General features: G+C 39.7%; 2 protein-coding genes and 1 non-coding gene across 8 annotated transcripts in view; 2 read left to right on the forward strand and 1 right to left on the reverse strand.

Moving 5' to 3' along the window:
• The window catches only part of LOC119722408 (F-BAR domain only protein 2-like), a 58,617-nt gene extending 56,498 nt beyond the window's left edge, over positions 1-2,119 (forward strand). For all 6 annotated transcript variants that reach the window (XM_038192508.1, XM_038192510.1, XM_038192513.1 and 3 more), the window contains 2 exons: positions 438-667; positions 1,825-2,119. In XM_038192508.1, the coding sequence (XP_038048436.1) occupies positions 438-667; positions 1,825-1,847 (253 nt within the window). In that variant the 3' untranslated portion in view covers positions 1,848-2,119. The remainder of the gene's footprint in view (positions 1-437; positions 668-1,824) is intronic.
• A 415-nt stretch (positions 2,120-2,534) lies between these two features.
• Positions 2,535-2,607, reverse strand: Trnaa-ggc. Its single transcript has one exon. It is a non-coding gene; the product is annotated as a tRNA-Ala (tRNA).
• Positions 2,608-12,899: 10,292 nt separating this feature from the next.
• LOC119722409 lies at positions 12,900-19,624 on the forward strand. Its single transcript, XM_038192515.1, has 2 exons — positions 12,900-13,271; positions 19,038-19,624. Exons 1-2 carry the CDS (start codon positions 13,206-13,208, stop codon positions 19,320-19,322), a joined length of 351 nt encoding a protein of 116 aa, XP_038048443.1. The 5' UTR covers positions 12,900-13,205; the 3' UTR covers positions 19,323-19,624.
• The last annotated feature ends 5,697 nt before the right edge of the window (positions 19,625-25,321 follow it).

Below are 25,321 nucleotides of genomic sequence, written 5' to 3' on the forward strand. Positions count from 1 at the left end.
TGCACTGCGAATTCACAAAGATTGAACACATGTCAAAGTAACATCAAATTTGCATTCACTTGTATTAATGGAGTGTCATGGCCTAGCGGTTAAGAGCACCAGACTGCCCGGGCCCGGACACTTGTGCCCTTAAGCAAGGCACTTAACCATTATTGCTTCTCGTCCTTCGGATGGGACGTTAAGCCGGACGTCCCATGTGTTGTATAAGGCCTAACGCATGTAAAAGAACCCAGTAACACTTATCGCTAAGAGAAGGGTTTTCCCCGGTGTTTCTGGCCTCCTAGTTATACTCCCTTGTGGAAGTCCTTAGGAAAAGAACCAATCAAGTACCAAGTATTAAAAACTACCCATATAAGTGTAATTTGTGTCCCTAAATTCCCCCCCCCCAAAAAAGAATCCATTGTCTTAAGTTTTTCTCCCCAAAATTTTATTCCCAGGTCGGCAGAGAGCAAGCGTGCCCTGTGGAAGATCGGTGACATTTCAGCCAGCAGCGAGAGCGGTCTGTCAGGCTCCATCCGGGCCAAGTTTGAGCTGACGGAAGGCCCCAGCAAACCTGCCACGCTGGCCGTCCAGTTCAGCAGCGACGGCACCACGTTATCCGGCCTGGATATCGAGCTGCTGACCACCTCCTACAGGCTGTCGCTGGTCAAGAAAAGATTCACCACAGGTAGGGACTAATCCTGTCAGCAACAAATTTTTGTCAGTTGTAAAACCCAGCAGCAGATTTCACAAAACAGTGCGTAACTGCCATGCATAGGACTTAAGCAACAAATTTATTGCGCAGCTGCGCAATAAACTTACGATTGATTTCACAAACTTGGCGTAGCTGCGCAACATTTTAAATAATCTAAACATCTTGGACGTGGATAATAACAGCATTTAGGACGGCTGTTTGTGTATGATTTTGTTCGTTCATGAAACAGTCGTTGAAACACCTCCGCCCGCCATGTTGAAAATAGTTTTGTCCAACTTTCTCCGGAATCGTGCTCCAACTCCAAAAAAATATTGTCACAAGTCTAATAGCAATTCATTTACTTCAAACACAAAGCTGTGTGTCTTGTATCAACCTTGATAACTTGCTCCACGACGATCACGATTTGCTGGCAAAATTGGCCATTTCAGCTGCTATGCCACGACATATGCTGCCTAAAACGATTGCCCAAGTTACGCAATAATTTGTTGAGCAAGTCACAGACTTGCGCTCAACTTTTGTGAGATTTTCGTAACTGAAGTGTTTCACAAAACATGAAGTAAAACGGTTGAACAAAATCATTGGAATATTTCAATATTTGACTTATTTTGACTTGGCCATTATCAGCATCCAGGCCCCTAGCTGGTTTTAAACGTACTTAAATCGGCCAAGCACATATTTATTCCCTTATTTATAAATACCTAAGACGGTTTACCCATTCCTATTGGTCGACAGCCCATCACATGGGGGGTTTTAAACTGTTAATAAACACAGACTGCTGTTGAATGATATCTTAAGGTTGCCTTGTGGTTCTGACGTTTTTACTAGATAAAACCAAGGGATGTTATATATTAATCCTAACTCCCTAGCATAATTTACTAGGAACAATACTCATTCTGGCAAATTCCAACACCCACATGGGAAATTGTACACACACACTGTTGGACTTAGTTTCTGGAGGTGTGCCAAACCTAGTGTAAAAGACCATCAGTTTAGGGGTACTGTACCTATCCCAACAGATTTCAACAAAACCTGCTGTTGGGCTTTGATGGGTTGAGTTCGGTTAGGGTTAATTCAGACTTATAACATGGATTTCTATTGACGCAGCAACTCATTTTTGTCTCTCTTTGCAGGTAAATACCTATCCGAGAGCTAACGTCAAAGCAAGTGCATCCACTTCACAACTGCCTTGAAAAAGAATTCATTTTTTTCCAAGATGGCCGACATAACCTTCAAGAAAAGGGAATCCTAAATCTTGAGCATCGTGTGGCCGTCTGTACTTCTTCCTCCGAATAGCGGTAGAAATCGTTGTCTTGCTCTTACAGTAATGTAGAGGTACATTTTTTTAAGAGTTTAGAACTTAAACATCAGATGAGAATCAGCCATGAAGTTTATCAGAGAGGGGAGTTGTTTCTTCTGACAAGACACTGAAAAAGTTAACATTGTTGGTTAACCCCTAAGCTGGCCTCAGGTCGACCCGCGATTTTCTTGCGCCACGACGGAACTGTCGGCATCAAGCAGAACAATAATGCTCAGGCCACAAAACTGAGAAATCGTGTAACGGTCGCGGAATACGTCGCAGAAGTTGAAATGTTTCTACTCTTGCGACTGGTGATTTTTTTGTTAGCGCCAACTGATGCCGATCGTTTTATTATCATCGCAGTTACACTCAGGTTGCACAAAATCGGCGACTGAGTTGTTCCCGACGGTCGTAGCTCAGGCCCAGCTTGATCCTGCAAAGTCAGTCGCCGACTGATCTGTGTCGTCGTAAGGTTGACCTGAGGCCGGCTTTACATACTTAAAACATTTTAAAATTCAACTTATAATTATATAGTTAAAAAGTTGACTGGAGCAGGGTTTGAACCTGCAACCTCCAGATTGCCGTTCCGGTGCTCTACCAACTGAGCTATCCAGCCCTATGTTGGCGGTTTTACCCAATTTGTCAATATCTTTGTTCAAGGGGCGCTAGTCAGAAGCCATAAACAGGTATGAAACTCGATACAACCAATTTATCTTACCTAATTGAAGTCTTTAAGTTTTCAAACTGAAGACTGATTTTTAGAAATTTTGGCAAAAGAATTTTCCATTTATTCACTGAGACGTGTAGGAAACTTGTAGGAACTTAAGTTGCCAATTACATTTTCAGAAAATTGGTGAGTTTAACATTCTACTCCAATTGTATTACTACAGCAGCCCCTAAATCACCTTTAAAATCCCAGATTTCATCAAAAAATTTGAACAACTGTTGAGCTCATTTAAAAGTAATAAGCTGACTACTTTAATCCAAAAACTCTCTATTAGAAATCACAAAAACAAGGCCAGTGTTGGAATTAACCTTTTAAGAGAAAGTGAATGTGTTTATCATGCTGGGATTTTTTATTTTTTGGGGCCAATTAAAAAGTTTTTTAAAGCTATTACAAAAATTGATGGCCATGCAATCCCAGTCTGCAAAAAATACTTAAAAAAACGAAGATACTGAAATTATAGTGAAACGTAGATAATTAAAAAAAAATTATAGATAAACAGTGTAAGTTAATGTTATGAATTGTACATCTTGTACTACTTGTGTAAATAGACCTAAAAAACTGAAGCGACGTGGACAATTATCGGGCAGAGATGCGTCAAAATTAAAGGGGATATTTTTGTATATAAAGAGGAATTGAAATGGGATACCAGAGATTTGGTATCCAAATCGGGCGCGGTATTTTTTAAAACAGAAATTGATGTATAGTATGAGCGGTTTCCATTTCGAGTCTTAAATGTCTAACCACAGTGCTAGAGAAGAGTGCATTTTCACTAGAATTAGGTTTACAGTTGTAGTTATTCCATTTACGATTGTTGAGTCACTCTTATTGTTAAACTTCATTCATAATACAGACTCTTTTTGAAGGCTTGTGTAAACTCTGAAAGGTATCGGATACCATTTGCATTGGTCGTGACTTTATGAAATTCAGCAATTTCTAGGGATATTACATCTTGGAATGCACCCAATTTGGCTACAAAATGCATTTTCAAAGAAACGATGTTAATTGGAAAGAGCATTTAAAAGTAGGATATAAACGTCCACACAACCATCCTTTAAAAACTGGGCGTTTTGTGTTATTCTTGCGAGAACGAATTTTAGGGGGCAAAATTTTGACTCTCAAAAATCGAGCTGTTGGTCGCTAGTCGTGAATCCTGCCGCACATGTTCCATCAGTGCATCGCATTCTGCGGACGGGTTAGAAACAACATTTGTGTATCGATGCTGTGTGTATTATGTGACACACACACACACAATGTGTACGGTACATTGAATGGACGCGGCTAGAAATATGTGTGCCACAAAATGTCCGCTGTGCCGGTTTTTTCCCCCGTCTTTTCTCAGGAACGGTAAGACATTAGGTTGGTTTCCCTTCAACAGACCTTTGAAATAGGATAAGTAAACAATCCAAAACGTACAATTTTCAGGGATTGTCCCTTTAAGGCTAATAATTTGCAGCAACCATCATTCCGCTGAGCTGTTCAATGTTTCCTGTCCATTGGTGCTGGAAAAACACGAAAAACCGCTGTTTGTTTTCAACCGTCAACGTGCAGCGTAGCTTGCAGAATCTGCCATGCATAGAACCATAGGGCACAGGGCATGCCCGATTGCGGGCTCTGTCTTAGGGGAGAAAATTACACACGTGTTGCTTAACCGATCGTACGCATAGTCAATTGCTGGCTCAAGCCCATCAAATGATGTAATATTTGGAGAACAAAAAGCCATCGTATATTTCACAGAGACTGTTAGGCCCAAACCATCATTGGCACTGATACAAAATTCCTCTATTCTTGAGAATGACAGCATACCAGGCGGAGTGATTTGACAGATTGAAACATATGAGGTTTTGGCACGAAAAATCAATCAATACTGTTGAAATGACTCTTGCGAATCAGTGTTTGTGGCGTTTGGCTGTTTTTTAGAAGTTGGCTGGAAAATTTTGCCTTTTGCAAAAAATCGAAAATTTTCAGCCAAAAAAAATCCAGGCGCAAAGTGGTTAATGATCAGATGTTTACATCATGGTAACTTGAAAGCTCAAACCAGCTGTGGAAATTGTGGTCTGAAAATCTCACAGGGCTGGATCCCTTTAGACTAAACTCATCAATGTGCATTGTGCATGGTGTGTTTTTTCACCTCCAGTGAGATACATGACATTATTACAATATAGTGACGTTAGTATTTGGGTTATAAATTGGCCATTGGATATTCTTAAAAAGTACCAAGGGCGGATCCAGAACACAATTTTGGGGGGGGCCAAAAAAATTTTTGGTCCCCCCAAAAAGTGGGTCTAAAAACTTACGGCGTGGGGTTCGGGGCCCGCTAGGGCCCCGAAAATTTTTTTGATTCTAGATGCTCTATGGTGCGATCTGAGGCAATTTCTGACCACTTTAACCAATTTTTTTTGAGGAAAAGATGGTGGTGTACTCATTGCCTGCCTTTATTGCGATGTCACATAAAAAAAAAAAAAATTGGTTTCGTTGGGGGGGGGGGCCATGGCCCCCTTTGGCCCCCCCCTGGATCCGCCCTTGAAAAGTACCACATCTCACATCGCAAAGATGGTTCCAGGATAATGACCGCATTCACCCATACTTCGGTGTCCCCCCCCCCCCCCTTCTTTTTTTTTGAAAGAGATGAAGTATTGCTTCCTTAGATTCCATATCTACTAAGCAGAAAGAATAGCTTATCACATTTATAAGCTGAGTAAAAATCATCAGCTGACAACCATTCATTAGCAATATACGTCACATGGCATTTTGGAATGGTTACAAGTTCATTTTTGTTTATTTATTTATTTATTTTTTTGGCAAATTGTTTCTGCCCTTAACAGATGTCTGTGTTTAAGGAGTTCCATGGAATCGTTCCTCGCTGGCTCGTTAGCTCATTGATTTAATTTTGAAGTCAATAATGCATTACCACAGTCATCGAGTTTAAGTTGTTATGTTTCATTCATAAGTCAAGGCTACAGAGTCACAAATCTGTGGGTTTTCTTTTCGCAAACCTTAATTCCAACTTGCCTCCTGCATCCCCCCCCCCCCCCCGGTAATTTGCATATCAAAGCACTGAATGTGCAGAGCTCCCCATTGTCTGAAAAGTCAATTCAAGAAAGTGACTCATACCCACAATCAAATCTTAATCATCCATCGTGGGAGATCAGAATCGATTTACAAATAGTGAAAATATGAATACTGGAGGGCCTCCAGGAATTGTCCATTGTACAGATATATGAATCATTTATGACAAAACAAAAATTACCATCTGTACCAGGTATAGCTGTATACTTCTTTTTATGCAGATTAATTTATGATTGACTGTATCGATGAAATCAAGAGTAGTTATATATTTGATTCAAAACATGTTTTATATATGTATATATATTATATTGTTACGGAAAGTATGTTATGTTTTTCTAAGTTTTATGCTATTATGTAAAGGACGTCTGTATAAAAAGAAATCGCAATGAGGAGAGAAATTTGAAGGATCTTCTGTGGAGATTTGACAGTAATTTGCACTTTTCGGCCAATTTTGCTGGTCATGTAAACACTGCTCTATCGTGCTTTGTGTTTTATCGCACCCATGTGTTCACGCATGTTTGTTATACATGCGCTATGTGGACATTCCTTTGTTTTCGTGTAGTTCAGAAAACTCGGTACAAAAAATAAGTTTACTTAAACTGTGAAAACTCTTTCAACCCAATTTTTTTTTTTATGATCCCCTTTAGTGTTTCTCTTCATTTTGCCACTGATAAACCTAACCCCAAAATGCCTCTAAACCTGTTTTCCAGAGAGGACAAAACGCTTAGTCCACATAACGTCAACACAACCTGCATTATGTGGACATCTTTTGTTCACAAGTCCACATAGTGACTGTAAGACAAACTCAGCCATACTTGTTTCTGGTTTTACAAAATGCATGTTCAAGTTTCAAACACCAGTATATTTGTAGGTTATACCTTTTATTCAAAATAAGACTAGGCAAGCATAGTGAAACTGTCCTATACCAATTTGGTGTAAAGCCGTCCTCAGGTCGACCCTTGATTTGCTTGCGCCACGATGGAACCGTCGGCATCAAGCACAAAAATTATGCACAGGTCACAAAACTGAGAAATCGTGTGATGGTCGTGGAACACGTCGCAGAAGTTGAAATTTGTCTACTCTTGCGACTGGTGATTTTATTTTAGCGCCAACTGATGCTGATCATTTTAATATCGTCGCAGTTACACTCAGGTCACAAAAAATCGGTGACTGAGTTGTTCCCGACGGTCGTAGCTCAGACGCAGCTTGATCCTGTAAAGTCAGTTGCCGACTGATCTGTGTCGTTGCAAGGTCGACCTGAGGCCGGCTTAAGTGGTCTAGGTAGTCATCTGAGTCCAGTTTATGGGTCAAGTCTAGGCTACATCAAGTCTAATTCACAGGTGAAAGTCAGTCAGTCAAAAAACATTGTAGGTGCAAATAGGACGGTGTAGGCTGGGCCTCTAGGACCAGCGAAGTCAAGTTTCTTTGGGCAAAGATGAGACTTAAACAAGTCTATTTCACAATTGACTGTCAGTCAGTCAGGGAGACAGGCAACCTCGTTCCCATGTTATCGAGCAGTACGCTCCCACCACTACCTGCTCTCTCACCCTGGTGTTGGATCATTTGCATATCAAAAAACACTTTGATATATATATGCAAATGAGGAATAGTCTGGTGCCTGCCTGTGCTTTACATCAGCGTTTGTTTTTGTACGCGGTGTCTGAGGTAAAACAACAGCATGAGAAAATTTTTGGTACTGCCAGTTTTTTGTTATTCAAATTGGTCATGACTTGACTTACCACAGGTCTTGAATATTTTCTGTCTTGCTTTATTTGTAGATTCAGGCTTTTTTTGTTTTGTTACATTTTGCAGCTGCTGAGCTCTGAACTTGTCTGTTAACTCTAAAAAATGCCGTCGCCTGCTTCTTCTTTTTTAGAACTCTGAAACTGGAAACATTCCTGCACACCATCAAAAAAGTTTTTGATAAAAGTTGTGAGGGTCAAAAACACATCCAACCTTTGTATTTTCGTGGGATTATTTTTCTGAGAGATTTCTAAACTCCTTAACAAAAGTCACACAGAAGAAACATCATATGTGTATCAAGGCTGTGATATGAACTTTCGCCTATTTGTTAAATCCATTTCAAATAAAAAGTTACATTTTTGTTTTCTTATTTTGTAGGACAGTTTGAACGATTCTATAAACCTTTTGAATGCACTAGTTTTATTTACAAACAAAATATGTAGGTTTTCCAAATCACTGTAAACAGACCAAGCCAAAAAATGTTAATTTGAATCTTTTTTTTTTATACTTTTTTTTTTACATTTGGACTTTCACTTATCCGTAGTCAACCTTGCTAAAATTACAAAATACTATTCTCTGTATAAGTTTCATAATTGCATTAACTTCTTGTAATGCTTCGTTTTAGAATGATATTTATTTTTAGAGAAATCGTATCGATTGGTGTGCTGTATGGAATTGAAAGATTTGTACATTTTCCTTGATTTAAATAAAAAAATTGTTTTCGAGTTCATCGAAATGTCTATTTTCCTTGAAATGGATAAGAAATTAATAAATACGTCTTTTTCATTTTGTGCATGTTACACAAATCCAGGATCTTGTAACAAATACTGTCAAATTTATTATTGCTGACGACATATAGACCATAGCGGCTAACTTGTACTAACAAATAACTGGCTTAGACTGTAATTAATCACGATATTGAATATGATTATTCATAGAGTCGAATGAATTATTCATGAGGGTGGTGTAATAATTGGTCCAATCAGGGCCGTCATTTTTGGACCGGATGATGAAGTTGGGGAAACTGACAGGTTTTGTATATTAACTGATAACACTGTGCCTGTACAATGTCTGTAGAGTTGCTAAAAAATGAGTATTAAAATGCCGAACACAAAAGCAAATTTACGTAGGTTTGTGTGTGTTGTGTCCTATTTTAATTGAAACACCACCACCCCCCATTCGCCATAAGCCCCGCCCACCATTTTTACGCTTTGGCAGGAGCTCTCCAAGTCACTTTGTTGGTTGACGAACAATTGACCCAAAATATTTTACAAAAATTGAGCAAATGACATGCCGTCGTCGGTAAATGCGCTCTAAAAATTGTTTGTAACAATTCATAAAGTTGTTTTTGAAAATGTAAACGGAGTTAAGATATGTGTAGCATGTTATAGTCACGTGGTATTTTCTGTAGCGGTTGGACGGTATCCAGAAGGAGGAATTGAAAATTGACGAAAAGTATGGTGTTCCATATGTGCCATCGGCGTCGCTTTTTCGCCAGAGCTTATTGTACACTCGCACTTTTTTGTTCATTTTTTTATACAAGTGATGATAATATATTCGGTTGGTTGGATACCCTGCTTGTCCAATATTCCCTTCGCAATATTGCTTGCATCACCTTGGGAAAATTTCTGATGTCGATTGCACTTTTCCCAGAGCAAATGTTCCTTATCCAGCCGAACTGTTTGAAAACATCTCTTTCTCCCCAATGACATTTCAAGTGACAACCAAAACAAGCGAGCACGAAAATATATTTCACCTCGCGCGAAAAAGTCAACAACGCAACCCGATCCCCGTCGACAAGCATCGCGCACCGTTTTGCGCGGGTGACAACGGACAAATATAATAGTGCATCTGCAAGTAGGAGAAGAAGAAAAAAATGAGAAGGTTTCAAATTTCTCGTTTTGAATCCTTTATCCCGAGCGATTACCCTCTCATGTTCATTGTAGTGTTTCCTGGTGCCGATCGCGTGGACCAACTCTCCGCCGTAAGCAGGTGCCTTTTCCCCGATCGCATTTCAGACAATCTCCCCGCTAATTCGCTCTTTGCCCCCCGGCAGTGGATGAGCGAGCACTCGCTCCAGCACCCCCCCCCCCCCTCCCCCTCCACAACTTCCCGAGACGAGAACGCGGGACTGATATATACCGAGTAGGTATAAGGTGGCTTTCCCCTGGCGTAAAACGGCGGGATTATTACGAGTAGGAAGCTGGAGAGTGAACGATGATGACCGTTTGTCATGGCGGTTTCTGTCATTTCTGTAGGGAGATGCAACTAATGCCCACTGATATTGGGAATTTCCCAATCTTGGCTGCGTCTCCAGTTCGGCTCCATTGCAACCTTCATTATTTTGGCGCCTGAATCCCTCTTGCTTATTGTTATAGTTCAATTTTGCTGCAACAGAAACCTTCAATCATCTGATGTTTGGCTAAAAGTTGCGGCAAGGATCCAACAGTAAACATAAACAAATTAGTCTTGAGCCCGAGATGGAAGCCATGGCCGGAACGAAGCCGAGATGTGAAAACTTGCCGTTGCCGACTTAATGAGTTTTCCCTGTTCTTTTCAGAAGCTCACAAACTTACAAAAGAGATTTGTCACATGGCTCCATCGTAAATCTTGATCTTACAACTTAATGAAGCATGCGGTGAATTATTATTGTATAAGGAGTGAACGTTAATTATAAGTTCTGGCATTTGCAAGTTTATTACTTAAAATAGAGTACATTTTCGGGTAACACCATGTGGAAAGAAATTTCTTCTTGGAAGAAGTGTAGTTCTGAAAAGAACCGGTTGGTTGAGTTGTGTGGTTCTTTTCAGAACCACACTTCTTCCAAGAAGAAATTTCTTTCCACATGGTGTTACCCGAAAATGTACTCTATTTTTTATCTCATCCGCCATGCAAAGCTTCAAGTCATATATAAGCTTATTACTTATTTGTTCAATTCTTATTTTAATTGGGTTGCCCATTCGGTGGAATCCACTGGTCTCCCATGGGGCCCAGTAAAGAGAAGACAATATGAAGAAAGTACAGTTTTAGATGTGGGAGGAAAACCCCTAAAGAATATTCTGGGAAACGAAAACACGGAATCGGGTAGGAACTGAAACCCCAATCCACATATTGGCCCGGGCAGGATTCGAACCCGGGTCACAGCGGTGGACGGCGAGGAAAAAATACGCCAACCTGACTCCCAAAATTTCGTTTTGGTTCCATAGACTCCAGAATTAGGTTTTATAACATACATCTTTACAAAAACAAATGTATTGTGTGGGTGGGGGGGGGGGGGGGAGATACAAATTCGCCTTGGTAATGTCCACATTGATTTCGTAGATAGCGCTCTCATTGCGCCGTTTGGGGCGACCACCAGCATTAGGACTGACAAGCTTAGTGGGGGAATCGGCCGATATATTCCGGAGGTCCAAGGTTCGAATCTCGCCACAAGTCTGAAATCTCTTCTTTTTTTCACCTTTATGTCACTTTAAACTGAACCAAGTCAGTTATCCCGTTGTGTTGTTTGTTCTTTGTGGTATTTTTGTGACCATTTTTTTTCTTTCTCCAAAGCCATACCGTTTTAATCAGGTTGAGATGGCTCATCGTTCTTGAAACTTCGTATGTACATCAACATGTTTTTGAAATGAAAATAGAAGTAGAACACACAGAGCACAAAAATCTTCAATTTCAGGAGGACTTAATACAGCCGTCATCATGCGTGCCCGGCGCCCTCGGATATATTTTTCATAAAAAAATCCCAAAATGTCTCCCGGTTCCGTCTTCGATTTGAGGATGCAAAACACCAATTTCGCGTGGGCCGACCGACGAGGACGGGTAATTTCCATACTACCCGACCCTTCGGAAACTCAGTACGTTTCTCAATCTAACAAGAATACTTACCGGAAATGGTCTACCTTAGGGAGATATTCCCATAGGCTTGTGCACAAAATTTGCTCAACGTTAATGACACCTAACTCCTATTTTACATTATACACCCACGAATTTTGGTATATTTATGTTTTGGACCACGAGCCGTCGATCTAGTAAATGTTTGCCTCTATAAATAGGAGTTGTGACATTTGGGAGACATGTCTCCCTAATGTCCGGTGTCTCCCTAGTTAGGGGAATTTTGCCTTTGATGGTACAAGCATGGCATTTGGCACACAGTCAGAGTATGTCTTAAGAAAGATAGTTGGCTATAGGGCCATCGCAGATTTGTCCTTAAAAAAAAACCACCAGAATAACAAGCAATTTTCCAAATGGCTGCCATTGTTTGTTCTTCTACCTCTATATTTTTTTTTTCAAAAGACAAATCTGCGATGGCCCTTCAGCCAAATATCTTTCTCATGACATACTCTGACTGTGTGCCAAATGCCATGCTTGTATCATCAAAGGCACAATCCCATCACCCATTTGCGCCGTATTATACTACTCAGGTTTATAAACATCTGTATGAAAAAAAAATGATGTTGCATAGCTCAAAGTGCTTCCGAGTAATGGGCAAGTACACATCTTTCACATTATGAAGACGATCATGAGACGAAACAGATTTTCTCAAACAAATGAACAAACGTAACAACACAACACAGGTAACATAATATTCCACACGGCTTCACAGAACAAAAACGACAACTAAATTGGGTAAACAGACAAAAGACATCGCCAGTGATAAGACGTACGACTGCGTGTCCAGGATGCTCTCATAATACATGTCATTCGCTCCCTGAACATTGCACGCTCATTATACGCCTTTGTGGCATTTGCCGCGATGAAAATCTCATCTTGGAGCAACCCGTTGTCATGGAAACGCTGCCCAATCCAGTAGCTGCTCCGCCGGCCAAGAATTAAAGAAACAAAAAAGAACATTACGATTCGTCAAGGGTGATTGTGTTTTGTCTGCAGGCCTGTCTGAATTATTTTCATTTCAGGCGGTGACTTAATCATCATGCGGACAATGACATCCCTTGCCCCCCCCCCAGATAATTACCATGTAATAAACGAAGAATATCCCACAACTTGGAAATATTTCACCCAAGCCTCGCTCTAGTTTTGACTGAATAGGTTATTACAATTTTCATCAGCGTTTAATAATTCCGGCTCGGCTTTCCAACATCAAACGAACTGCCGACTCAAAATAAAACCCACGATTGAACTTTGTAGTCGGCTGTCATTTTTTCATCTCCCTAACAAAAAAAGATGATAAATAAATGAGTAAATTATCCTATAAAAAGGGTTGTTATTGCAATGGAAGGTATAGGCTCATCTGGCCACTGCGAACTTGTTTATCTTGCTCCCTATATAGATAGCAGTGAGTGTACATTATGCAAAACCACACACACAATGTGTGCGGGGGGAGTTTGTGATTGATTGCTTTTGGCCGCTAGAGGGCCGCGCGGGGCATACGAATGTGATTGACACGCACGAGCGTTCGTGCGCTAAATCGTTAGCAGACGATATTTTTCAACCACCTAACTACCTGTACAACGTATGTACGTGTACACGTTCGTACGGCACACGTACAAATAGTGCATGCATGAAGTGTGCTCCTAATTCCCCGCGTAGCTGACGCAAAACCTACCGGAAAATTTGCTACGATTTCTCCTGCTGACAGTGTCCGTCCATTTTTATCTGCCCAGTGTGTTCTTCGGTCATTTCGTGATCATCTTTTTGTACAATTTTGCTGCGGACCTTGATCCATGACCGAGAGAGTGCGAGTGGAAATCAGCGGTGCCTTTGCTTGGAGAAGTCGGGCACATTGTCTGGTAAGTTGCTGTTGTCAAGTCGTCATTGGTCGTTGGCGAGTGCATGCACGTGGAGTCCAGTGAGTGGGGTCTAACAATTTTCGCCGTGTTCCTCCAAAGTGATAATTATCAAAATGATGTCTAATTTGAAGTCGAAAGTGGGATTGAAGGATTTAACACTGTTTAAAGGGAATATAGGGCCTACAACATTTGCAAACATGAAAAAAAAAACTACCAAATTATTACGCAATACCTTACTCAACAGGATCATGTGGACCATGATAACTAATGCTATTGCTAGCTTGAGAAACTCCAGCTCCAACATGTCCAACGCTTGATGCTTGATGCCTGATGTGTAGACTCCTAAAAAGCTCATCACAGGAATTTGACATTTCGAACTCCTGATGAGCATTGGAGCTGGAGTCTAGTAAATGACCAATCATTGCCAATGGCAATGCTGACAAAGTGACAGTCTTAACTGCATCCTGTAAAATCATGGCACCTGGTGTGCTAGTATTTTCAAGAACAACAACTTAGGCCTACAAGTACAACAAGGTTTTGGTAAACATGCAGGCACCAACTCAAATTTGAGAAGCAATATATTACTGGGAATTTACATGGAACATAATTAAAATTGTAATTTAAAGGAAAGTTTGTCCATTTTTGTTCTGTATACAGTGTATGCACATTGCATGGCACGTATGTTTCACTCCCATGGAGAGTGCGATACTTATAGTTTACTGTAGGTGCAGTGGGAACTTAATATGCAAGCCCTAAAAATGCTATCGCTAGAAATTCATTTCGGGAAAAAAATTCCATGTGGAGATTTTTCCCTTGTAAAGTGGTTGCTAGGATACCAAAGAATTCTGAGTTTCCATCGATCATGTGTCACTTTTCGCTTCAGATTTCTAGACATTTGAAGTTTTCACAGGCTAATAAAAATACTGAACATAAAACCTTACGTAGCGATCATTTACACACTTGTAATAGATTTCTTTTTGCAAAATTTCTTTTGTTTTGATAAAAATGAGCAATTTTAAAAGCTGGCTAAACAATATATTTTTGGATTGCTCGCGATATGTGGTACCAGACCTCAACAAACCTGACTATTATTTTCTGAGATCATAGTAACAAACTCAATAAATTTTGAGAGCACTTTCTGACCAGCAAAATGGGGCTAAAAATCTTAAGTGTGAGTTTGATTTTATGATGCAAATTTTTGAATATTGGTGATATGAAGCATTAAAAGCACAATGCATATTTGTAAATTTTTTTTATGTTGACATTTTACACAAAAACTTGTAATCAGTTCCGACAAAAAAATAACATTCAAACATGGTCAATCAAGAGATAAAAAAAAATGTAGCGAAAATTTGTTCACAACTCGGATTACTTGATAAGCCCCTCTACCTTTATGTTAAAGAACGAACGTTGGGAAAACCTCTGAAATTATGTTCTTGTTAAAAACAAAATGGTCGTAAATGTAAACAAACGACGTCTGAGAAAAGATGAAATCACTGTTTCTACGTTCTCAGAAAATATTTGTAAACGTTTCTTTGAGAAATATACAGTGATTGAACTAAAATGTGATAAAATAACAATGTCTCCCAGATTCAGTAGTCTAGTATAAACGATAAAATACAAAGATATCTTTTTGAATCGTGTCATCCGTGTAAAATCATTACCGAAGACCCGGTAGAAGGCGTCCGCTGAATGGTCAGACTCTGGAGGTCAAGATGCAGTCTTAAATTGCATAATTAATTGCAGAATCTCCACGGATATCAAAGACGCTATTAAGTTGCTTTTCATGAGGCCATAGAGTAGACCACGCCACGCAAAGTACAAACCTTAAAATCTTGTAAAAAAACCTAATTTCATAAAGTATGAAATTCATTAGGTAAAGCTTTTTGAAAATGAAACCTGGTTACATTTGTAGGCCTTACAGTATCCTACTTCTGTTTAAAACAGTAGTTTAGTGTTACCAGACTTCCTGTAACGGGCTAGCACGGTGTCAGTTCAAAGACAATGAGGATTGTATACGGCCAGAAATCTGATCTGAAAAAGTGTGTCCGTCGGCAGATGTTTTTCTTTCTTGTATACTTTTCCTTGAAAAAGCAATAAAATACAGTTATTTATCGACCCTGACCAAAAAGCAGGTCAGTTCGGCCCATAATAATAACCGCATTCTCCCTATCACTTTTCCTCATCTTAAAGTAACACCAAAAAAGTGAGAAAAACTGAACACAATTATTGTGAGGTAACAGAAATTCAATCTGAGAAAAAAAAAATGAATCAAAGGGAAATCAATCTGTATTTAAATTTTATTTGATAATTTGGTTTTAAAACACTTTCTAAAGGTGAAGCGTCTCAATTTTATCAATGATAAGCAAAATAAAACTTAATAGAAACATTTTAAAAGCGGACTCATGAAATCAAGGTTAATATTATCGTAATACATGTAGATGTCAGATTCATTTCAATTGAAAGTGATGGGCAGAAATTGCAGAATGCGATTTTTTTTAATATTAAGGCAGGGGTGACCTGCTTTTTGATCAGGGTCGATGAACAACTGTATTCCGGCATTGCAGCTTTTCCTCGGATCAGCTGATTTCCTCGTTTTCGCTTCACACTTATGCCATTAAAAATTGAAAAACACTGTACAAAGTCTTGTAAAGATAGGGGTTTCTTCATTTTTTTGTTTCTTCCAAGCTGCATGCCTGTGCAGTTCAATTCTTTTTCAAGGAAAAGGAAAAAAAAAAGAAGGAAAAACAGCTGCCGATGGACACACTTTTTCAGATCAGATTTCATTTCCTTTGAATGGACACCGCGCTAGCTGGGTGCTGTGGTCCAATGGTTACGGTGTTCGACTCCTGTGCCGTGGTACATGGGTTCGAATCCTGACGGGGAACATGGTGCTTGTGCTCTTGCGCAAGGCACTTAACCATTATTGCTTCGTCCTTTGGATGTGACGTAAAGCCGTTGGTCCCGTGTGTTGTGTAATGCGCGTTAAAGAACCCAGTAACACTTGTCGCTAAGAGAAGGGGTTTGCCCTGGTGTTTCTGGCAGTGGCTGCAATATGCGCCGCAGCACCTTGTAAACCCTTATAAGGTGCTACATAATGGGTCTCATATTTCTCATAAACTTTATTTACCTTTCTTTAATAGAGACATATTTTCCAGCGCCTTGAGTACCTAAATGTTGGTACCGGTAGATACGTGCGCTACATACCGGTATAAGACTCTGGTATTAGCCCGTTAAAGGAAGTCTGGTGAAATTAAACTATTGTTGTACTGAAGCAGGATACCAGTTTCAGAAGATATGATGGACGTTTAGGTATTGTTCAACAAATTACAAGTACAGACTGTGACGTAACCCATGGTGTGGGAACGTTTTTATTTAAATACCAAAACACACAGGATAACAATGATTCCAATAACACACACAAAACAAAAGGATCTACATTAGGCCAAACAAAAAAAATAATTCGGTCTCTGGTCAGGCCAAAGTTTCGGAATTGATGCAGTGATGCGGCTTTTTTTTTGTTGTTGCTTTTTTTCAAGCTTGGATCAATTGTACAGACAAGGTGGGGTACTATTTTGCTTTTTTGTGTGTCCTCATGTACATTGGTGTCCTCCATAATTTGCCTTGGTGCCCTTGATCATTTGCCTTGGTGCAATTTCCCATTCCTTGGAAAAAAAATTGAGGAGGTGCGGGAATAGAGGGCATTGTTGGACCTACCGCGGATCATTTTGGAAAAAAAAAAAGGTTGACGCGCATGATTAAAATCGACGCGCGCGCTGACCAGAGACCGACTTATTTTTTCTGTTGGCCTTACTGCCATATAGGAGGCTCTTCTAACTCGGAAAAAGCACTACCTTTTTGGGGTGTCATTTTGTTATACTGTTAATCTTGTGTCTGTAACCTAAAGATACCAGAACATGCACTGGTTATTTAATCCTTATCCTTAAATTCTTATCTACATGATACAGTAGGGCCTATATCATGGAGGAAGTTTGTGTTCCTTCCTCCATGAGTATTCAGCAACATGCGCTGGTACCAGTACCACAGCTATTTCATGCTTGAGTGCTCACAAGTAGTGCTGGTAGATCCCAGTTTGTGTTTGGATAAGGATTTACAAGCAAATGTTTGGTGAAGGGATTACAAAGGGACAATTCCACCCAAAGGCAGACATGACACCTGCATTGTAGATAAATTTGGTATCCAAATAATGCTGCAAGTCTGAAGTTTTGAGAAACAACCATTCTTTTGGAAAAAATCCACTTGATAATACACCCTTGTTTTTGGATATTGAATGAGCATTAATTAAGTCCCACTAATTTCACAAATTCTGTTGATTTATGCTGCTCACTGACATTAAACCCCCCCCCCCCAAAAAAATGTTATTTTTAAAAAGTTATGAGAACTTTCATCCTTATTTTTAATACAGGCATGCAATTTTTCCTCGGATTAGCTGATTTCCTCGTTTTTTTTACTTCTCATAAATGCCAAATGTTACAAATTGAAAAACACTATACAAAGTCTTGTGGGGTTAGCAATTTCCTCTTTTTTCCCCTAAATTCCCTGTTGCGTTCAAAGTTTCCTTTCAAATGTTGCTTCAAATCAGAAACTCTTAAGGCTGCGGCATTTTTTTGTTTTAAATGGTAAAAGTTTGTCACTAGCTTGCAACGATACCCAATAGCCTATGTAAAAGTCCTCTTGTAACCTTACCCGTTCATCATTCAACATACATCCTCTTCAGTTGAGCAAATAGCTTCATGAGATCAATATCCAAAGAGTAGGTTTTTGAGGAGCTATTAAATAATTATGCTAATTTTCATGTAATGTACACTGTATACAATGTACATGTTCATAGGATAAATTGATTTTGTGTGAAAGACAGTGGCATCATTTGTATGGTTAATTTTGACTTTTTAAATTGGATTATTGGTTGTATTAGAAAATGTGATTTTTTTTTTAGCTTAAGAAACAGTTGAATAACATTTAAGACATCGGAGAAATACAACTTGAATCTATTTCTCACTTTACATTCGTAACATTAGTTTAAACTTTCTTCAAGAACTACACAACTCAATTTAAAAAATGTGTGCTGCAGTTCTACAGTGGGACTCAAAAAAATTAAAGTTACTTGCATTCCCCCATACCTGAATTTTACAATGCTAAAATGGTTGTCTTAAAACTTAAAAAAAGTCTTGTCTGAGCACTCAGTGAGAAAATACTTCTTGAAACAAGAATTATTCTAATATTAGGTGCAAGTAGTGTACTTAATCGGGGTGTTCATTTGGCAGTGTGGTAACTGGGTAACCGATTGAAAAAAACCCACTGGTACACGGGTACCCGTTACAAAGCTGAACTCCAGAATTCAAATCTTGGAAGTTGCTGTTCAAATGGTTCTCAAAGGTCCGCACGATAATACTACTATCTGTACAAGTGTGTACAGTGAGCTTTAAATAGCTTTGAAATTTACCTACCCGAGCGTCATATTGAAATGTGAAATATGTTTTGTTTTCCCATGTAGCCTGGTTTTCATTTAGAAAGTTCCCACAAATGACATTCGAAACCTTTTTTTTTTCATCGTCTGAAAAGTTAATTGGTATTTTGTATAATCTAGAGCCGATTTCTGACATCAGTGGTTGAGTACTCGGGAACTCAGTTCTGATGCACATTCGTAGTCCTTAAATTAATCAAAATGACACTGATATATATTTTTTTGTAAATTTTTTTCCCCTTGAAATGTGTCTTTAACCAGTTTTTGCGTCTTTCTTCCAGTGTCTTTCATGGTCACAAGTGCCTTTACCCATCACCACCGTTGCCACACCCATCACCACCGCTGCCACACCCACCACCAATACCACAACAGCCGACCCCATCGCCAACTATGAGTGGCTCCGGGAAAAGCCTGAGTGCCTCCTTATCCCTGGAAGACCTGGACCTGGACACCAGCCAGTTCCGCAAGTCTCGCAGCCCCCACGCCTCCACCAGCTCCTACCAGTCCAGCCCTGGGACCAGTTCCTATCATCGTCATGCCTCGGTCTCCCGAGTACCCATGTCTAACCCTACCACCACCACCACCAACCGTGCCATGTACACGGACGGACTCCAGCCCACCAATAACACCATCCCAAGGACTAAGAAGTCGGCCCGCTCGGCCGCGTCCGAAGACAGCCCCGGTGCTCGGGATAGGGGCACGCTCAGGAAGACTGTGTCCTCTCCTATTGGGCCTTACCACGGCAATGACGTCGTCGGGGCGAGGTTGGCAAACTCCTGTGGTCTGGAGCTCCAGAAGTACTCTCATCTTGTGACCGACATTGAGGATAATTCAGGTAAGGTTAGAAAAATAGGGGACTTTTCCTCTTATTTGTAGTACTCTCCTCTTATTTGTAGTATCTCTTCAGCCAAGTCTGGAGCCTGCAGGGCAATTTCAGGTAAAAGTGGTTAAGGCTGAAAGGTGAAAATTTATGAAATCTTCCAAACTACAAGCACCACAACCTCAAACGTGGTATCAAATTATAAAAGTGGGCAAGAAGACCTTAATATCGGAGTCTTATATAGCGCACGTGTCTACCAACATTAAGGTACTCAAGGCGCTGGAAAATATGTCTCTATTAAAGAAAGGTAAATAAAGTTTATGAGAAATATGAGACCCATTATGTAGCACCTTATAAGGGTTTACAAGGTGCTGCGGCGCATATTGCAGCCACTGCCAGGAACACCGGGGCAAACCCCTTCTCTTAGCGATAAGTGTTACTGGGTTCTTTAACGTGCATTACACAACACACGGGACCTACGGCTTTACGTCCCATCCGAAGGACGAAGCAATAATGGTAAAGTGCCTTGCTCAAGAGCACAAGCACCATGTTCCCACGGTCACGATTCGAACCCATGTACCACGGCACACGAGTCGAACACCGTAACCATTGGACCACAGCCCCCCAGACCTTTCGTTTGAGTGATGTGGTAATAAGATGGTCATGTGGTAGTAAGATGGTTTGTGCTTTTGTTCAACAGGAATACGCGTGAGTAGCCCTCTAGAGAAATTACTGTCTGAAGTATAAACCTCAAAGATGTCTGTTATATGTATATCGGGTATCGAGGTTTCCGTCACTGCAGTACTTTGTCTTTAGCCACAAAACTTGTTCATTTGGGATACATCCATACCACGGTACTGTAATTTGTTTGAAGTCAGGCATCCACTGGGTCATTCTATAAATTTAGGGTCCAGAGTTTGACGTTTTGCATGTCCCGTGTATACACGCAAAGGTTTTGCGGTATTCGGAACGGATGACGGATATATACGCAAAGGGCAAGGCCGGAAATATCTGTCTGCGACCCGCTTGCAGCGATAGAGGCTGGAAATATCAGGGTGTGCTACCTGCACAGAATTAAGAATGACTTTATATTTTGCGGGTATACATGTACGTGTACACAATGTAGTTTGCTATTCATAAATCTCCTTGATGATGAAGTAACTGCATTGGCATCAGAATTACAAAATTATGTCAGATATAATAGGGACAGCAAACAAAGTGGACCCCAAATTTATAGAATGCTCATCTTCCTTTTTGGGGGGATTTTGAGACTAGAACCTCTAAATTCTCAACTCTCCAATAAAATTCCTCACAAATTGCTCACTTACCCCATCCTTTTAGCTCAAGACAGTTCCACAGTTAAATAATTGGATTTTATCTCCAGGAAAAGGAGTTTAAGAGTCAACCAAAATGGCAATAATTTGTTATCGTGCTTTTAAAAGGAACCCCTGCATTAACATGCTTTTTTACTTTATTTTACATACATTGTAGTATGTTCCCAGACAGAGTTGAAGGACAAATCCTGTAGGTTTAATTTCCTCGGCCATTCTTGGGGAGTGGAAGGCATTAGAAACCTCTTTTGCTAAGTTGAAACTACATTACATGTACATGGGCATTTCCACACTAATGGGGTACAGTTGACTGCAAATTTGGGATTGATAGGGGGACACATGGAGAGTACAGCAAAGCAAGATATTTGTTCATTCCCCCCCCCCCAGTACATTCCTGAGGCCATACATTTTTTAACTCGGAACATTTAAGCCAAATTATGCAATGGACAGAAAACGGACTAGATTAAATCTCAAAGGAGCCGGTACATGCTTATTTTGGTACTTTTTCCTTGTACCTACATATGTACATTGTAATTTTGAGAGGGGGACACTTCGAGGGTACAGCAAAGCAAGATATTTTTAATTTCCCCCCCCCCCCCAGTACATTGCTGAGGCCATAAGCCGGGACATTTGAGCCAAATTATGCAATGGACAGAAAACAGACTAAATTAAATCTCAAAGGAGCTGGCACATACTGCTTATTTTGGTTCTTTTTCCTTGTACCTAATTTTGAGCATGTGAACAGTTTGCAAGTGTGCAACTTTAAACACATTTCACATTTCGCAAGCCTGAGCGAGGTCTAGAAACCGCAGATAAACCTCAGATTTCCTTGACCCTCTCTTTCAAAACATCTGAGAATAAACCCAAATCAATATGTTCGTTGGTTTCCACCGTTTTCAGTAATTTTGATTACGTTCGGATGAGAGAGCCAGGCCAACTCCCCCTCCCCCAACACACGCACACCCACACGATGCAGGAAACAGCCAGATTTACTTAAACATTGATTAGTGGCTAAAGGCGCACAGGTTGTTGGCCAAATCAGCGTCCCTCCCACACTATCACAACCAGATAAAATATCCACACAGCCGGAGGGGTATGAGTATTTATAGTAGTCCCCCTTCCATTGCTGGCATTTTTTTTTTTTTGGCTGCTTCACTGCATGCTGATTGCATGCTTGAGTAGACCGTGAAAATCCGTCATTCATTCATCCATTCTTGCTGCGTATTGATCCACGGTTCAGCGTACAAACACGTTCGCCTTATCCACATAGCAGATAGGGGTACATGTACGTGTACAGTACGTAGTAGCTTTTTGCGCGTGCCTCGCTATTCGGGTAATAATCCACATCGTGTCCGTCATTGGTGCCACATACGTACATGCACCTGTATTCGTTTCTGCTCATCCTCACATGCGGTATATAAGGTCTCCATTATTGATTGATGTAATTTCACCCTTATCGCTCACCACCTGACTTTTATCATAGGTGTCCGCCATGAACGTTTGATATCAAGCATTTTATCGAGGTGTCAGGGTATTAGGCCCTACCGGTACGTGTCATTTATCAAGTCGAAATTTTTTTTTTGACCAATTTAAATTTAATAGATTAAGACGAATGTAAGGAGACATGAATCTGGATAAAGTTGGCAGTGCCCGACCCATAGAAGGTACAATACACTGTAACTGTTGTTTACAACTTATAAATCTTCACAAACTACATGTAAACACCAAAATGTATGTAAAAATATGTATACAGTATATTCATAAACGTTGATGTATACATGTACATGTAGGCACATCTTTATAATACATGTATCGATATAAATACAGTATTACTAAAATATTCATAAACTTCAGAACAAAAGATGCTGAACTTGTTTACAATACGGAAATGCCAAGCATGTTTACGAGGAGCTTTCATTGACCACAAACAGGTCTGCTTTTCAACCAGTGTGAGAAATAAATTAACATTTGGGAGGCATTACCGCAGAGGGCTATCTCTTGGGGGGAAAACGGCGATCAGAAACTGGAGAATTGTTTTCTGTACGTTTGCTATCGTTTAAATTGTAAATAAATGTAGAAACTGAGGTCTTACAAAGGTTTGTCTGAGTCATTTCATCTTCAATTGAATTCACAAAATTCAGTAATTTCATAGACGTAGTAGAGACTGGGAAATTGCTTGTACACTGTGCACGTTCAATTTTATTTTTAGATCGGTCTTTTTTTTTTTTAGGTAGAAGTTGCAGGGTATCTTCCCTTCCATTGACATGTATTGCAGCAGGAAATGTATTGCAGCAGGAAATGTGTTGATATTCTTGATATTCTTTTTTTGTCAAAACATGTATACGAACATCTTCTTTGTTCTGTTAGAAACAAATGGAATTCAACAAGACACACTTTAAAAAATTGTCATAAAGTCTGTGTACCTGCCGATGCAATGTAAATTGGAGCATGTTTAAATAAGAAGCCTTTCTCTGGTTATTCTCAATTGTAGGTGTACATGTATGCACACACTTCATATCATACAGCTGTGTCCTTTAGGAAACCATATTTGCGCAGATGGAAGGAATTTAAAGTCTTTGGATTGTACGAACATACAGGCTACCGGTACAAGCTCCCTTCAGATATCCCCTAAAAAAAAAATAGGCCAAACAAAAAAAATTAAACCTACACATGTAGGCCCACTTGCAAATAAAATATTCATGATCCACATTAAATTTCTTCCTACAGGATTTCCCACTTTCTTAAACATTGTTGATTACATATCACTGCCACATACTTAAATTTTCTGTAAACCTTCTACATGTACTCAGGATTTCTTTCAAAAATATTCAGAGCCCCCTGTTTTTGATTTAAAAAAAAATGCACGTTTTGGCCCAAATTGTCACCGACGCTGTGTTTTGACATCTGGCATTCATGAAAATACTACCGGTACAGTGTTCGGCACTGACAGCGTCTTTCAAAAGTGCATGGTTGTATATATACGGTAGTAAAATGTATGCCTTCTTTTGTGCGTTGAGATACAATGTAAGTGATTTAAGGATCCACTCACTAAGAGAGTGCACTCTAGTTATTGTACAAGACGTACTCAGTAGTTAATGGCTTCGGTCACCGAAAAAGCAAAAATGCCATTCAAGAAGTCTCCATTTCTAAGTGGAGTAGAAAAACGGGGTCAAACAAGGAATCGATCAATTGAAAATGTACAGCGAAATCTAAAAAAAAAATGTTTAAGTTATGGCCTCCGTCACAGCCACCGTGCGCCCAGGGTAAACACGGTAAATGGCGTCCTGGACGTTTCTTCCCATTTTTCAGGACGAATTTGCATGCGAGGGCAATTCACGAAGGAGGAAAAAAGCACACTAGGCCCTTGTGTACTGTACATGATGAATATTTACAATGAATGGTGGGTTTTTTTTTTTTTTATTAGTTCAAGTCTTCACAGCTGTCGCAGAAGGACCCGGGGCATTTTTGTATTACACACGAATGCTTCCGTGAGAACTTCAGCGTGTCCTACAATCTTGTGGAGAAAAAAAGGTTCTTGAATGAACTTGTTAAAAAAAATTTAGAAAAAAAAATTAAAAATTGCAGAATGTGATGGCAATTCAATATCTGCAGCATTGTTAGCTGTTCATTGAGATTTATTATTGCACCGTTGAAATTAATTTCAAAGTTGTCAAGGAGAAATGACATGAGTTCATTCCAACTATCGGGTTGTTAAAGGTAAACCAAATGCTGAAATGCAGTAAAAAAAAGAGCTCTTTTTAAGTTCTGGCAGGAGCTTCTACATGTATGTCACTCGGTGGTCAGTCGGTCGGTCGGTCTGTCTGTCCCTGGAAAATTTACCAATAAGACCCATTAGTTTCCCACAAAATTTAACTACCAAATTTTAATTAAAAAAAAAAGCAACAAAATAAATTAAATACCTAACAAAAATTGTTTGTAACAATTCGGAAAGACAGACTTATGGAAAGTGTGTAAATGGAGGCAAAATATGTGCAGTAATGTTATAATCACGTGGTATCGTTATAAATTTAAGTATACAATGTGATGTCTACATGTCCATCTAAAGTATGGTGTTATGTGTCATCGGCGTTGCATTTTTGGGGCGTCGCATTTTTCAGCTTTGGCCGGGATCATTTTGATAGATTTCATTCAAGACTTTCATGCAAGACGGTCAGATCTTATTGTGCGCTTGCACTTGTTATTCTAAGGTTTTATTCTAAATTTGCTTTAATTAAATAAAAGCAATGCATAAATACCAGTGCTTCAACAAATGATTTTTGCAATCAGTCAAGTACCGGTACAACTTAGAAAACAGATAAATGTGATTAACTAAATTAATTAGTGTGCTTACTCTCTATGGATTTTTAAAGAGAAATACTGCACGATTTCTGTTTGCATTTTTGGGGTAATTTGA

The sequence above is a fragment of the Patiria miniata genome, unplaced genomic scaffold, assembly GCF_015706575.1.
Source record: "Patiria miniata isolate m_02_andy unplaced genomic scaffold, ASM1570657v1 HiC_scaffold_15, whole genome shotgun sequence".
Lineage (NCBI taxonomy): Eukaryota > Metazoa > Echinodermata > Asteroidea > Valvatida > Asterinidae > Patiria > Patiria miniata.

Bases quoted from the DNA above. Each gene is read 5' to 3' on its own strand.
- LOC119722409 (XM_038192515.1), top strand. From the start codon at position 13,206: ATGACCGAGAGAGTGCGAGTGGAAATCAGCGGTGCCTTTGCTTGGAGA. The intron at 13,272-19,037 runs GTAAGTTGCTGT...TCTTTCTTCCAG, and splicing joins GAAGTCGGGCACATTGTCTG to TGTCTTTCATGGTCACAAGT.